This window comes from Saccopteryx leptura, chromosome 4, assembly GCF_036850995.1.
Source record: "Saccopteryx leptura isolate mSacLep1 chromosome 4, mSacLep1_pri_phased_curated, whole genome shotgun sequence".
NCBI classification, from domain to species: Eukaryota; Metazoa; Chordata; class Mammalia; order Chiroptera; family Emballonuridae; genus Saccopteryx; species Saccopteryx leptura.
The window spans coordinates 49,521,075-49,536,189 of NC_089506.1; the positions used below are offsets into that span (position 1 = coordinate 49,521,075).

The window sequence follows — 15,115 nt, forward strand, 5'->3', positions numbered from 1 at the left end:
ATAATAGATGAGAACTTCCCAAGCCTGTGGAAAGAACTAAAGCCTCAAGTTCAAGAAGCAAACAGAACTCCAAGTTTTCTTAACCCCAACAAACCTACTCCAAGGCATATCATAATGAAATTGACACAAACCAACAGCAAAGAAAAAATTCTCAAGGCAGCCAGGGAAAAGAAGAATACAACATATAAAGGAAGGCCCATTAGATTATCATCAGATTTCTCAGCAGAAACTCTACAAGCTAGAAGAGAATGGACCCCAATATTTAAAGTCCTGAAAGAGAGGAACTTTCAGCCACGAATACTATACCCATCAAAGCTATCCTTCAAATATGAAGGAGAAATAAAAACATTCACAGATACAGAAAAGATGAGGGAATTTATCATCAGAAAACCCCCACTCCAGGAATTACTAAAGGGGGTTCTCCAATCAGATACAAAGAACAAAAAAAAACAGAGCCACAAGTAAAAGCTCCAAGAAGAACACAATAAAACCAAATTTAAACTGTGACAACAACAAAAAGAAAGAGGGGGAGAAGATGGAGATTAACAGTAGCAAAGGACGATGGAGTGCAAAAGTACTCACAAAATAGTTTGCTACAATGAACAGGGTAGGGACCCTTTTCATTATTCAAAGGTAACCACCATTGAAAAAACCACCACAGAAGCACATGAGATAAAAAAGATAGCAACAGTGGAAAGATGTATGGAATACAACCAAATAAAAACAAAAGATAGAAAAACAAAAGAGAAGGATCAAACAAGACACAAAACTAACAGAAAGCAAGATATAAAATGGCAATAGGGAACACACAAGTATCAATAATTACACTAAATGTAAACGGATTAAACTCACCAATAAAAAGGCACAGAGTAGCAGAATGGATTAAAAAAGAAAATCCAACTGTATGCTGCCTACAGGAAACTCATCTAAGTAACAAGGATAAAAACAAATTCAAAGTGAAAGGCTGGAAAACAATACTCCAAGCAAATAACATCCAAAAAAAAGCAGGTGTAGCAATACTCATATCGGATAATGCTGACTACAAGGCAGGAAAAGTACTCAGAGACAAAAATGGCCATTTCATAATGGCTAAGGGGACACTGAATCAAGAAGACATAACAATTCTTAATATATATGCACCAAACCAAGGAGCACCAAAATATATAAGACAGCTACTTATTGATCTTAAAACAAAAACTGACAAAAACACAATCATACTTGGAGACCTCAATACACCGCTGACGGCTCTAGATCGGTCATCCAAACAGAGAATCAACAAAGACATAGTGGCCTTAAACAAAACACTAGAGCACCTGGATATGATAGACATCTACAGGACATTTCATCCCAAAGTGACTGAGTATACATTTTTCTCCAGTGTACATGGATCATTCTCAAGAATTGACCATATGTTGGGCCACAAAAACAACATCAGCAAATTCAGAAAAATTGAAGTTGTACCAAGCATATTTTCTGATCATAAAGCCTTGAAACTAGAATTCAACTGCAAAAAAGAGGAAAAAAACCCCACAAAAATGTGGAAACTAAACAACATACTTTTAAAAAATGAATGGGTCAAAGAAGAAATAAGTGCAGAGATCAAAAGATATATACAGACTAATGAAAATGACAATACGACATATCAGAATCTATGGGATGCAGCAAAAGCAGTGATAAGAGGGAAGTTCATATCACTTCAGGCATATATGAACAAACAAGAGAGAGCCCAAGTGAACCACTTAACTTCCCACCTTAAGGAACTAGAAAAAGAAGAACAAAGACAACCCAAAACCAGCCGAAGAAAGGAGATAATAAAAATCAGAGCAGAAATAAATGAATTAGAGAACAGAAAAACTATAGAAAAAATTAATAGAACAAGGAGCTGGTTCTTTGAAAAGATCAACAAAATTGACAAACCCTTGGCAAGACTTACCAAGGAAAAAAGAGAAAGAACTCATATAAACAAAATCCAAAATGAAAGAGGAGAAATCACCACGGACACCGTAGATATACAAAGAATTATTGTAGAATACTATGAAAAACTTTATGCCACTAAATTCAACAACCTAGAAGAAATGGATATATTCCTAGAAAAATACAACCTTCCTAGACTGAGTCAAGAAGAAGCAGAAAGCCTAAACAGACCTATCAGTAGAGAAGAAATAGAAAAAAACCATTAAAAACCTCCCCAAAAATAAAAGTCCAGGCCCAGACGGCTATACCAGCGAATTTTATCAAACATTCAAAGAAGACTTGGTTCCTATTCTACTCAAAGTCTTCCAAAAAATTGAAGAAGAAGCAATACTTCCAAAAACATTTTACGAAGCCAACATAACCCTCATACCAAAACCAGGCAAGGATGGCACAAAAAAAGAAAACTACAGACCAATATCTCTAATGAATACAGATGCTAAAATACTAAACAAAATACTAGCAAATCGAATACAACAACATATTAAAAAAATAATACATCATGATCAAGTGGGATTCATCCCAGAATCTCAAGGATGGTTCAACATACGTAAAACGGTTAATGTAATACACCATATCAACAAAACAAAGAACAAAAACCACATGATCTTATCAATAGACGCAGAAAAGGCTTTTGATAAAATACAACACAATTTTATGTTTAAGACTCTCAACAAAATGGGTATAGAAGGAAAATATCTCAACATGATAAAGGCCATATATGATAAACCATCAGCTAACATCATATTAAATGGCACTAAACTGAAGGCTTTCCCCCTTAAATCAGGAACAAGACAGGGTTGTCCACTCTCTCCACTCTTATTTAATGTGGTACTAGAGGTTCTAGCCAGAGCAATCAGACAAGACAAGGAAATAAAAGGCATCCATATTGGAAAAGAAGAAGTAAAGGTATCACTTTTTGCAGATGATATGATACTATACATCGAAAACCCCAAAAAATCCACAAAAAGACTACTAGAAACAATAAGCCAATACAGTAAGGTCGCAGGATACAAAATTAACATACAGAAGTCAATAGCCTTTCTATATGCCAACAATGAAACAACTGAGAAGGAACTCAAAAGAACAATCCCCTTCACGATTGCAACAAAAAAAATAAAATACTTAGGAATAAACATAACAAAGAATGTAAAGGACTTATATAATGAAAACTATAAACCATTGTTAAGGGAAATCGAAAAAGATATAATGAGATGGAAGAATATACCTTGTTCTTGGCTAGGAAGAATAAATATAATCAAGATGGCTATATTACCCAAAGCAATATACAAATTTAATGCAATTCCCATCAAACTTCCAATGACATTTTTTAAAGAAATAGAGCAAAAAATCATCAGATTTATATGGAACTATAAAAAACCCCGAATAGCGAAAGCAATCCTAAAGAAAAAGAATGAAGCTGGGGGCATTTCAATACCTGACTTCAAACTCTATTATAGGGCCACGACAATCAAAACAGCATGGTATTGGCAGAAAAATAGACACTCAGACCAATGGAACAGAATAGAAAGTCCAGAAATAAAACCACATATATATAGTCAAATAATTTTTGATAAAGGGGCCAACAACACACAATGGAGAAAAGAAAGCCTCTTCAATAAATGGTGCTGGGAAAACTGGAAAGCCACATGCAAAAGAATGAAACTGGACTACAGTCTCTCCCCCTGTACAAAAATTAACTCAAAATGGATCAAAGATCTAAACATAAGACCTGAAACAATTAAGTACATAGAAGAAGACATAGGTACTCAACTCAGGGACCTGGGTTTTAAAGAGCATTTTATGAATTTGACTCCACAGGCAAGAGAAGTGAAGGCAAAAATTAATGAATGGGACTACATCAGACTAAGAAGTTTTTGCTCAGCAAGAGAAACTGATAACAAAATAAACAGAAAGCCAACTAAATGGGAAATGATTTTTTCAAACGACAGCTCAGATAAGGGCCTAATATCCAAAATATACAAAGAACTCATAAAACTCAACAACAAACAAACAAACAATCCAATAAAAAAATGGGAAGAGGATATGAATAGACACTTCTCCCAGGAAGAAATACAAATGGCCAACAGATATATGAAAAGATGCTCATCTTCTTTAGCTATTAGAGAAATGCAAATCAAAACGGCAATGAGATACCACCTCACACCTGTTCGATTAGCTGTTATTAGCAAGTCAAGTAACAGCAAATGTTGGAGAGGCTGTGGAGAAAAAGGAACCCTCATACACTGTTGGTGGGAATGTAAAGTAGTACAACCATTATGGAAGAAAGTATGGTGGTTCCTCAAAAAACTGAAAATAGAACTACCTTATGACCCAGCAATCCCTCTACTGGGTATATATCCCAAAAACTCAGAAACATTGATACGTAAAGACACATGCAGCCCCATGTTTATTGCAGCATTGTTCACAGTGGCCAGGACATGGAAACAACCAAAAAGCCCATCAATAGATGACTGGATAAAGAAGATGTGGCACATATACACTATGGAATACTACTCAGCCATAAGAAATGATGACATCGGAACATTTACAGCAAAATGGTGGGATCTTGATAACATGATACGAAGCGAAATAAGTAAATCAGAAAAAAACAGGAACTGTATTATTCCATACGTAGGTGGGACATAATAGTGAAACTAAGAGACATTTATAAGAGTGTGGTGGTTACGGGGGGGGAGGGGGGAATGGGAGAGGGATAGGGGGTGGGGAGGGGCACAAAGAAAACAAGATAGAAGGTGACAGAGGACAATCTGACTTTGGGTGGTGGGTATGCAACATAATTGAACGACAAGATAACCTGGACTTGTTATCTTTGAATATATGTATCCTGATTTATTGATGTCACCCCATTAAAAAAATAAAATTATATAAATAAAAAAAAAAAAAAAAAAAAAAAAAAAAAAAAAAAGATACAATATCCCTTTATGTTTAAAACACTCAATAAAATCGGAATAGAGGGAAAGTACCTCAACATAATAAAAACCATATAAAACAATCCATCAGCTAATATCATATTAAATGGTGAAATAAATGAAGGCTTTTCCTCTAAAATCAGAAACAAGACAAGGCTGCCGACTATCTCCATTCCTATTCAACACAGTTCTTGGAAGTTTTAGCCAGAGCGATACGGCAAGAGAAAGTAATAAAAGACATCCATATTGAAAAAGAAGTAAAGGTATCAATTTCTGCAGAGATATGTTCCTATATATATTTATAGAAAACCCCAAGGACTCCACAGAAAGACTATTAAAAACAATAAACCAATACAGTAAAGTTGCAGGATACAAAATCAATATACAAAAGCCTATTTGTTTCCAATACGCCAATGATGAAACTTTGGAAAATGAACTAAAAAAACAATTCCTTCTACAATTGCACCAAAAAATACAGTGTGTCCGTAAAGTCATGTGCACTTTTGACCGGTCACAGGAAAGCAACAAAAGACGTTAGAAATGTGAAATCTGCACCAAATAAAAGGAAAACTCTCCCAGTTTCATACCTATTCAGTGCAGTTCGATGTGGGCTCACGCACAGACTTTTTAGGGCTCCTTAGGTAGCTATCCTGTATAGCCTCTACAGCAGGGGTCCCCAAACGTTTTACACAGGGGGCCAGTTCACCGTCCCTCAGATCGTTGGAGGGCCGGACTATAAAAAAAAACTATAAACAAATCCCTATGCACACTGCACATATCTTATTTTAAAGTGAAAAAACAAAACGGGAACAAATACAATATTTAAAATAACAAACTAGTAAATTTAAATCAACAAACTGACCAGTATTTCAATGGGAACTATGCTCCTCTCACTGACCACCTATGAAAGAGGTGCCCCTTCCAGAAGTGCAGCGGGGGCCAGATAAATGGCCTCAGGGGGCTGCATGTGGCCCGCGGGCCGTAGTTTGGGGACCCCTGCTCTACAGACTCGTCACTGATTGATGGCCTACCAGAACGGAGTTTCTCCACCAATCTGCTGGTTTCCTTCAATTGCTTATCCCAGCGAGTAATGTTATTCCTATGTGGTGGCGCTTTGTTATAAACGCGCCGATATTCACGTTGCGCTTTGGTCATGGATTCGAATTTAGCGAGCCACAGAGCACACTGAACTTTCCTCTGTACCGTCCATCTCGACTGGCATGGCCGTGGGCTGCTCCGCTGTATACACTGTGTTATGTCATCATCTGCGCATGCACACATGCTGCCACATCATCCTACAGAAACTGGGAGGGTTTTCCTTTTATTTGGTGCAGATTTCACATTTCTATGGTCTTTTGTTGATTTCCTGTGACCGGTCAAAAGTGCACCCTGACTTTACAGACACATTGTATAAAATGCCTAGGAATAAACTTAACCAAGTATGTGAAGGACCTATATACTGAAAACTACAAAGCATTATTGAAAGAAATTGAAAAAGACACAGTGAAATGAAAAACTATTCCATGTTCATGAATTAGAAGAATCAACATAGTTAAAATGGCCAAAGTACCCAAAGCAATATACATATTTAATGCAATTCCCATCAAAATCCCAATGTCATTTTTTAAAGACATACAACAAAATATAACCAGGTTTGTATGGAACCATAAAAAAAAAAAAAAACCCAAATAGACAAAGCAATCATGAGGAAAAAGAATGAAGATGAAGGTATCACACTACTTGACTTCAAATTATACTACAGAGCCATGATAATCAACACAGCATGGAATTGGCAGAAAAGCAGACATACAGCCCACTGGAACAGAAAGAAGTAAGAGCCCAGAAATAAAACCACACATATACGGACAAATCATCTTCCACAAAGGAGCCAAAAACACTCAATGAAGAAAAGAAAGCCTCTTCAATAAATGGTGCTGGGTAAATTGAAAAGCCACATGTAAAAGAATGAAACTTGACTACAGTTTGTCCTCCTGCACAAAAATTAGTTCAAACTGGATATCAATGACCTAAATATAAGATCTGAAACAATCAATTACATAGAAGAAAACAAAGGTACTAAACTCATGAACACTGGCTACAGAGAACAATTTATGAACTTGACCCCAAAGGCAAGAAAAGTAAAGACAAAAATAAATAAATGGGATTATATCAAACTGAAAAGCTTCTGCACAGCAGAAGAAACTGACAATAAAATAAAAAGGCAGCCAACTAAATGGGAGATGATATTTGCAAACAACAGCTCCAATAAGGGGTTAATAGCCAAAATATATAAAGAACTCACAAACCTTAGCAACAAACAAGCAAACAATCCAATTAAAAAATGGGAGAGAATCTGAACAGACACTTCTTTCAAGAGGACATACAAATGGCCAACAGATAATATGAAAAGATGCTCATCTTCACTAGCTATTAGAGAAATGTATATCAAAACTACAATGAGACACCACCTCACACCTGTTAGATTGGCTATTATCAACAAGACAGGTAATAACAAGTGTTAGAAAGGCTGTAGAGAAAAAGGAACCCTCATTCACTGCTGGTGGGAATATAAATTAATACAACCATTATGGAAGAAAGTACGGTGGTTCCTCAAAAAATTAAGAATAGAACTACCATATGCCCCAGCAATCCCTCTCCTGGGTATCTACCCCCAAAACTCAAAAATATTGGAACATAAAGACACATGAACCCCAATGTTCATCACAGCATTATTCACAGTGGCCAAGACATGGAGAAAACCAAAGTGTCCCTCGATAGAGGACTGGATAAAGAAGATATGGTATATATATACAATGGAATACTACTCAGCCATAAAAAATGATGACATAGTGACATTTATGACAACATGGATGGACCTTGAGAACATTATACTGAGTGAAATAAGTAAATCAGAAAAAGCTAAGAACTGTACAATTCCACACATAGGTGGAATATAAAACTGAGACTCATGGACATAGATAAAAGTACAGTGGCTCACAAGGGGTAGCCATTTGGGGGAGGGGTGGAAGGAAAGGAGTAAAGAAGGATAAATATATGGTGACAGAAAATTATTTGACTTTGGGTGATGGGTATACAACATAATCAATAGTTCATGGTATAGAAACATTTACCTGAAACCTATGTACTCTTATTGATCAATGTCACCTTGTTAAATTTAGTTTTCTAAATACAATTTTAAAAAATACATGATCAAATGAGACAGTATACATAAGACTGTTTTAAGCCTGACCAGGTGGTGGCACAGTGGATAGAGCATCGGACTGGGATGCAGAAAGACCCAGGTTCGAGACCCTAAGGTCGCCAGTTTGAGCATGGGCTCATCTGGTTTGAGCAAAAGCTCACCAGTGTGGACCCAAGCTCGCTGGCTTGAGCAAGGGGCAGGGGTCCCCAAACTTTTTACACAAGGGCCAGTTCACTGTCCCTCAGATGGTTGGAGGGCCACCACAAACAGTGCTCCTCTCACTGACCACCAATGAAAGAGGTGCCCCTTCTGGAAGTGCGGCGGGGGCCGGATAAATGGCCTCAGGGGGCCACATGCGGCCCGCGGGCCGTAGTTTGGGGATGCCTGGAAGGGGTTACTCGGTCTGCTGAAGGCCCACGGTCAAGGCACATATGAGAACACAATAAATGAACAACTAAGGTGTCACAATGAAAAACTGATGATTGATGCTTCTCATCTCTCTCCATTCCTGTCTGTCTGTCTCTATCTATTCCTCTCTCTGACTCTGTCTGTGTAAAAAAAAAAAAGACTGTTTTGTAAACTATCTAGTGCTTTACAAATATAAGATGATTAACTGTCACCTTCACAGAACAAAGATGCAGAAACCATGAAAGGGAGCTCCAAGTCTTCTATTCCCCAAATTTAAAATTCTAAAAAAAGTATTCTACTCAGGGTCAAATTCTGAGAGCCACTAGGAAAACCTTGGAGATTAAGGAAATTAATACTATAATTATTAAAAAAATTTTTTCAATGAATGACAAAACGAGAAGCTACCCTTTTAAATAATTTATGTTTTGTAATCTATCCTATGCTCAAGGACACACAAACCTGAGACCTGGTATAAGAATAAATCATTGGATAATACTGTAAGTGACTTCTTATTGTGAAAGTTGATCACTGACTGGCACTCAACAAAGCACTATTTCTATACTTCAGCCTGCAAAACACTAAAGGCAGGATCTCTGCCTTAAGTGTCAAAATTTGGGAGATTCCACACTTGCAAAATAAAACTCTTCACCAATTGTCCCTCGTGTCCTCATCCAAGCTAACCTTGCATTAGTCTCCAACCAGGCCTCCTATACAGAGCTCCTAAGGTCTGAAGTTCATACTGCATTGGGAGTAAAATGCCCTTCTCTCTCTAGTGCTAATAATTTGTCATCCTTTCCCAAAAAACAAATGAAAAATTCATATTGCTATGGCTCTCCAGGGCTATTCCATCCTACACTGGTCACTACTTCATTTATCATCACCTGGGGATTCAATGTACACTTGTTTCTTACGTATGTGCATATTTAAATTTCCCAAGGTGGAAGTGAAACTTCATATCTCTGTAACTACTCTTATAAAAGCAAAGTGAGAACTTCTTAGGAGTTTCTAGCAAGAGAGTGTGGCCATTCACATTCCTGGACAGGAGAGTGGTTGTCCTCTATTATCTTCAGGCATAAAAATGCCCATAAAGTAATGCAGTGGAAGGGGATGCTTGCCTGCTTAGTCAGATCAACCAAATTAACCTCCCAAATTAGGAAAGTACCAACTCAAGGCCAGATGGCTCTAACAGTCCCTTACAACAGTGGTTCTGAGCCAGATTGTGCAGCCAGGTTGAGAACAACTGAAATTATAAGGAAGCTATATTATATTCTGACAGAAAACAGTAGTATAGGTAAATACCTGCAAGACCTTCAGAGGAACTGGGTGAAGCCAACCTGAGCAGTATTAATTACATCATTATGAAGAAAAGGTGGATTATTGTGCTTAAAATGGGTAAGTATTTAGCAAAGAAAGGTGGCAGCATTATACACCACAATTTGCACTAACACTTCTACTCAGAGACAAGACCCAGCACCAGCAAGTTCAATGAGATCAGCCAATAAATCTAGAAAACCAGAGTTCTTCTCTTTCCAGCAGCAAAAACTCAAGAGAAATTTCCTAATTGATTTAACCACCACTATAAAAGTAATTCACAGATTTACAATCTGTTAGAGCTGAAAGAGCTAAGATCATCCAATCAGTATTCAAAATGATGCAGGTTTTTTGAAAATGTTAAGAATGCATACTAATAATTAAAAAACAGATTTAACATTGTTTTTAATTCTCTTGAAATTATAAATTGCATTTCCAGGCATAAAAAGTGAAACTGCAAAGAGATAGCACCTAGTATTGCAATTGCTTCATTATAATATGAAAATATCAATAAATAAAACTAAAAAACTTATGTGTTAATAAAATATTAATGATAAATAGTATTCCTTACAAATTTAGAGGCTTTGAGGGCCTACGAATAGCAGGAAGAGAATGCAACTCAAGGAGAAAGTCTGCCTTCTCTCCTCCCAAAGCCCAGCGAAGCAGAGCTCACCTGGAAGTTGTCCTTGACTGCTTGGAGGTCGTACAGGAAGAACCTCTGACAGTGTGGCAGGAGAAGGGCCAGCAGAACAGACAGGGCACTGGGGACCAGCAAAAGACTCTTAGACAGAGGTGCCTTGTCTGGAGGGAAAAAGAAAACCACGTTGAGAATGATTGTTTCTAAGATTTACAAAACAACATGAGTGAAAAACAAGAGAATTCTTCTTTTTTCTTCTTTAAATTAAAATGAAGACACACTGCACAAACTCTGGAATTTAGTTCTCATTAACATGTATTGTAAAGCATCTACCTTCAGAGGTAAGTGAGCAAAGGGCATGGATAAACAAATGGAATCCACTGGCAGGGGCTTCACTGTCAGTTGGCTCTTACATGAGACCAAACCAAGTTTACAGCCAGTAATGTCCATAAAATACCTTTCAGAAAATAGTCACTGAAGAGTTAAGAAATAGAGAAGTATACTTCCTATCAAATTGATCAGTTAGCTCTTGAACAGACCTAGGATTCACATACATAAGCACATTAAAACATGGCTAAAAATGCTAAAATTACTGATTGCAGTGGCCTACTAAGATTTTTCCACCATGGGTATGATTGGAGCCCAAGTTGGTTTTCCATGTAAAGCCTTGTCTAAATATTGTGCAGTCTTCAAATTACAGATTGGTGTCCACTTTCCTCCATCTCAGGGAAGCATTCTAGCCTGGGCCTTTCCCCCACTGTGCACCTTTGTTTCCAGGCACAATTCAGATACTCAGGGTTTTTGTACCTGTTTTGCCTTCCTGACTACATTAAAGATTCCTGAAGAAAGACAACCTGCCTTCTCTTCTCTATATTGGCAATAAAGCCTAGCACAACCCCTTGCACCTATCAAATGTTCAGATCATCAACAGGCAAGACCACACAAAGATATCAGTGATGGGACATTCTCAGATCATGTGAGGTACACTTTAATAGTATTCACAAGAAATTCCCTAGGAGTGAATTTACCAGTTACAGTTGGTAATGTGGTTACTGAGCTTAGGTACAGTATATAAAAATAGCCCAACTGTTTCCTTTCTGGTAAGGTCTTGCAATATCTAAATTGGAACCATAGTAAAGTGGTTGCATAGTGTCTTCATGGCTGAGACACAATCAAGGCTCCAAGGAATCTAAAAGCTATTAGAGCTCCCCATTGCCTCAAAAGTAGAGAAGAAACAGTAAGTATACCTCAAAAGTATAGCAGTGCACCATGGCTGTGAGCTTGATCAACCTAAATTCTATCTTGAGCAATTTAAGCCTCAGTTTTCCTCACCTGTAAAATGAAGATAAGAAAAGCTACCTCAAAAGTGTTATGAGAAGTAAATGAAATAAAGAAGGACTATAGGGAAAACTGCTTCTACCACCGCAATCCCACCACCCCAGGAGAATGGGCTTCTTTTAAAAGCTAGCTCCTTTATTATTCTGACAGACCAAAGATAGAGCAGGGGTGATGTTAGGGGCAGCTAGGATCATGTTTCCCTCTTCAAAATGAGCTCCACCATCCACTGCTGCCTCTTCCAGGCCAGCTCCTAAGTAATTCAACATTACTGGAGAAAATCACATAGCTGAGCTGCAAGATTTTATGGTAAGGTTCATAGTCTCAAATCTCGAGCTAACACCCTCCACTCACCAGCGACTCAACTGCTTTTCACTAGTAAGTCTGCTCTTCAATTTATTTCATACCATCTCATCCTCTCTCCTCAAATGTCCCTGTAACACACTCCCAACTTGGCTTCCATGTCACCAAATGAATAAATGAATGATTTGCTTTATTATTCTCAATCCTTCTCTAAAAAGCACCTACTCTGGACCATGCATTATCCTAGGCCCTGGGGTATAGCAGTAAGTGATGACAAAGTCTCTCCTCTTTCATGGTGCTTATAGTCTAGATGAGATAGAAAAGAAAATACACAAAGCAAGGTAAATATGTACTGTAAGTTAAAAACAAATGCTGTAGAAAAATTATGCGGTATAAAGAGTGTGGCTCTGTCATCTGTCATAGATTTCTTGGTGTCTTTCAAGATACGTGATAAGACTGCCTCATACCCATTCCCCATCCCTAACTGAAGTTAGGTATGGCAGCATGACTCGCTTTGGCCAAGTCAATGTGATAAACTTTTTACACATGGGCCAGTTCACTGTCCCTCAGACCGTTGGAGGGCCGGACTATAAAAAAAACTATGAACAAATAAATCCCTATGCACACTGCACATATCTTATTTTAAAGTAAAAAAAACAAAATGGGAACAAATATAATATTTAAAATAAAGAACAAGTAAATTTAAACCAACAAACTGACCAGTATTTCAGTGGGAACTATACTCCTCTCACTGACCACCAATAAAAGAGGTGCCCCTTCCGGAAGTGTGGCGGGGGCTGGATAAATGGCCTCAGAGGGCAGCATGCGGCCCACGGGCCGTCTGGGGACCCCTGTGATAGACATTGCTTCCAGGTAGATGCTCGAAGAGCCTGTGAATGGTCTTTCTCTCTACTAATGCTCAAGATGGTAGCCATGCTATAAGCCAGATCCTGGAGTTAAAGACAGTGTGAAGTGGGTCCTGGCCAGTTGGCTCAGTGGGTAGAGCATCGGCCTGGGATATGGATGTCCCAGGTTTAATTCCCTGTCAGAGCACACAGGAGAAGCGACCATCCGCTTTTCTTCCCCTCCATCTTCCTCTTATCTCCCTCTTCCTTTCCCGCAGCTAGTGGCTCAATTGGTTCAAGTGTCAGCCCTAGGCACTGAGGTTAGCTCGGATGGTCCGAGCATGGGCCACAGACGGGGTTGCTGGGTGGATCCTGGTCGGGGCGCATGCAGGAGTCTGTCTCACTATTTCCCCTCCTCTCACTTGGAAAAAAGAGAAAGGAAAAAAAAATGTGACGTGGATCTCCCAGGTGACTTGCAATGGAGGTATACCATCAATGAGAAACAAGCCTTGTTAAGCCTCTGCTATTTTGAAGTTCTTTGCTACTGGAGTATAACTTAGCTTATCCTGGTTTAGTGGAAAACATAGTGCTAGCAAGGAAAGAAGGGTTATTTTACATAGGGTAGTTAGAAGAAGGCCCTTCAAACAAGGAGAGATTTGAGCAGAGACCTGAAGAAAAAGGCCTTACAAATATGTGATGGAACAGTATTCCTGGCAGAGGAAACAACAAATACAAATGCTTTGAGGCAGGAACATGCTCAACATGATTAAAAAATAGGCTACCAAAGCTTGGCCAGGTGGTGGCACAGTGGATAGGGTGACGAACTGGGAAACAGAGGACCCAGGTTCAAACCCCCGAGGTAGTAGGCTTGAGCATGGCTCACCAGCTTAAGTGCAGGCTCACCAGTTTGAGCATGGGGTCACTGGCTTGAGTGTGGGATCATAGACATGACCCCATGGTCGCTGCCTTGAGCCCAAAGGTTGCTGGCTTGAAGCTCAAGGATGCTGGCTTGAGCAAGAGGTCACTCACTCTGCTATAGCTCCCTGGTCAAGGCACAGATGAGAAAGCAATCAATGAAGAACTAAGGTACTGCAACAAAGAATTGATCTTTCTCATCTCTCTCCCTTCTCGTCTGTCTGTTCCCATCTATCCCTCTCTCTGTCTCTGTCAAAAAAAAAAAAAAGGCTACCAAGGCAGCTAAAAGCAGAATAAGCACAAAGCAGGCAAGTAGGATATAAGGTCAGGAGGTAGGGGAGCAAATAGTGTAGAGTCACATATGCCATCAAACGAACTTCAATCTTTCCTCTGACAGTGATGGGATGTTTTTGAGGAGTTTAAGAAGAAGTATTGAGAAGAGATCATGGGAAAGTGAGTGTAGAAGAAGGGAGACAAGTAAGGAGGCCATCGTGATAATCCAGGCAAGACATGATAATGGCCTGGACAAGGACGGCTTAGGTGGGCGTGGTCGGAATTGGGAGATCTTTGGAAGTTGCAGCAGGCAGGATTCCTGGCTGACTGGGTATAGAACATGGGCAAATGGAGAAGTTAAGGATGACTCCCAAGATTTTGTTAAGTAACTAGAAGAACTGTTGCTAGTTAACTAAGATGGAAAATTGTCACTCTTGCCCTTCTCATGCCTACAAAATCTGAGCCCATCTTGCAAAATGCTCCCTAACTCCCATTTCCATCCCCATCTGCCAGGACTCCACCATCTAGTCCAGTGCTACTCAAAGTAAACAGTCCACAAGCTGCTACCTGTCCACAGTGAAGGACGGAGTTTGTGCTGGAATGTGAGCCAATGCACTGTAGCTTTCAGGGAGGAAGTCCCGCTGTGAACAAAACAGCCTTTGAACTGAACATGTTCTCTGCGCCAATGTCACCTTACTTGTGAATACCCATGTCACTCTCTATCACCTTTGCTCTGGTTCATTTTTTCATAGCACTTATCAACAACAACTTATTAAAGTGGTTCATCAAATCTACCATTCAAACTGACTATAAGAATCATCATTATTTTAGGTGTCACTAAAAAAAGAAACATTGACAAAAATAATTCTAAGATGTAATGAATTGTAAGGTACACACTAATTTTAGAAACATTAAAATGTGAAAAAACTTCAATTTAGAATTAAGAAATATGTTTCTTTGTGCACTGTCCACCTTCCCGTCC

The 15,115-nt window shown here is 38.7% G+C and overlaps 1 protein-coding gene across 1 annotated transcript in view; it reads right to left on the minus strand.

Moving 5' to 3' along the window:
• UBAC2 (UBA domain containing 2) overlaps nucleotides 1-15,115 on the minus strand; it is a 242,298-nt gene that overhangs the window by 198,043 nt on the left and 29,140 nt on the right. Inside the window, exon 2 of the mRNA XM_066380618.1 lies at nucleotides 10,499-10,626. Coding sequence (XP_066236715.1) covers nucleotides 10,499-10,626 — 128 coding nt within the window. The remainder of the gene's footprint in view (nucleotides 1-10,498; nucleotides 10,627-15,115) is intronic.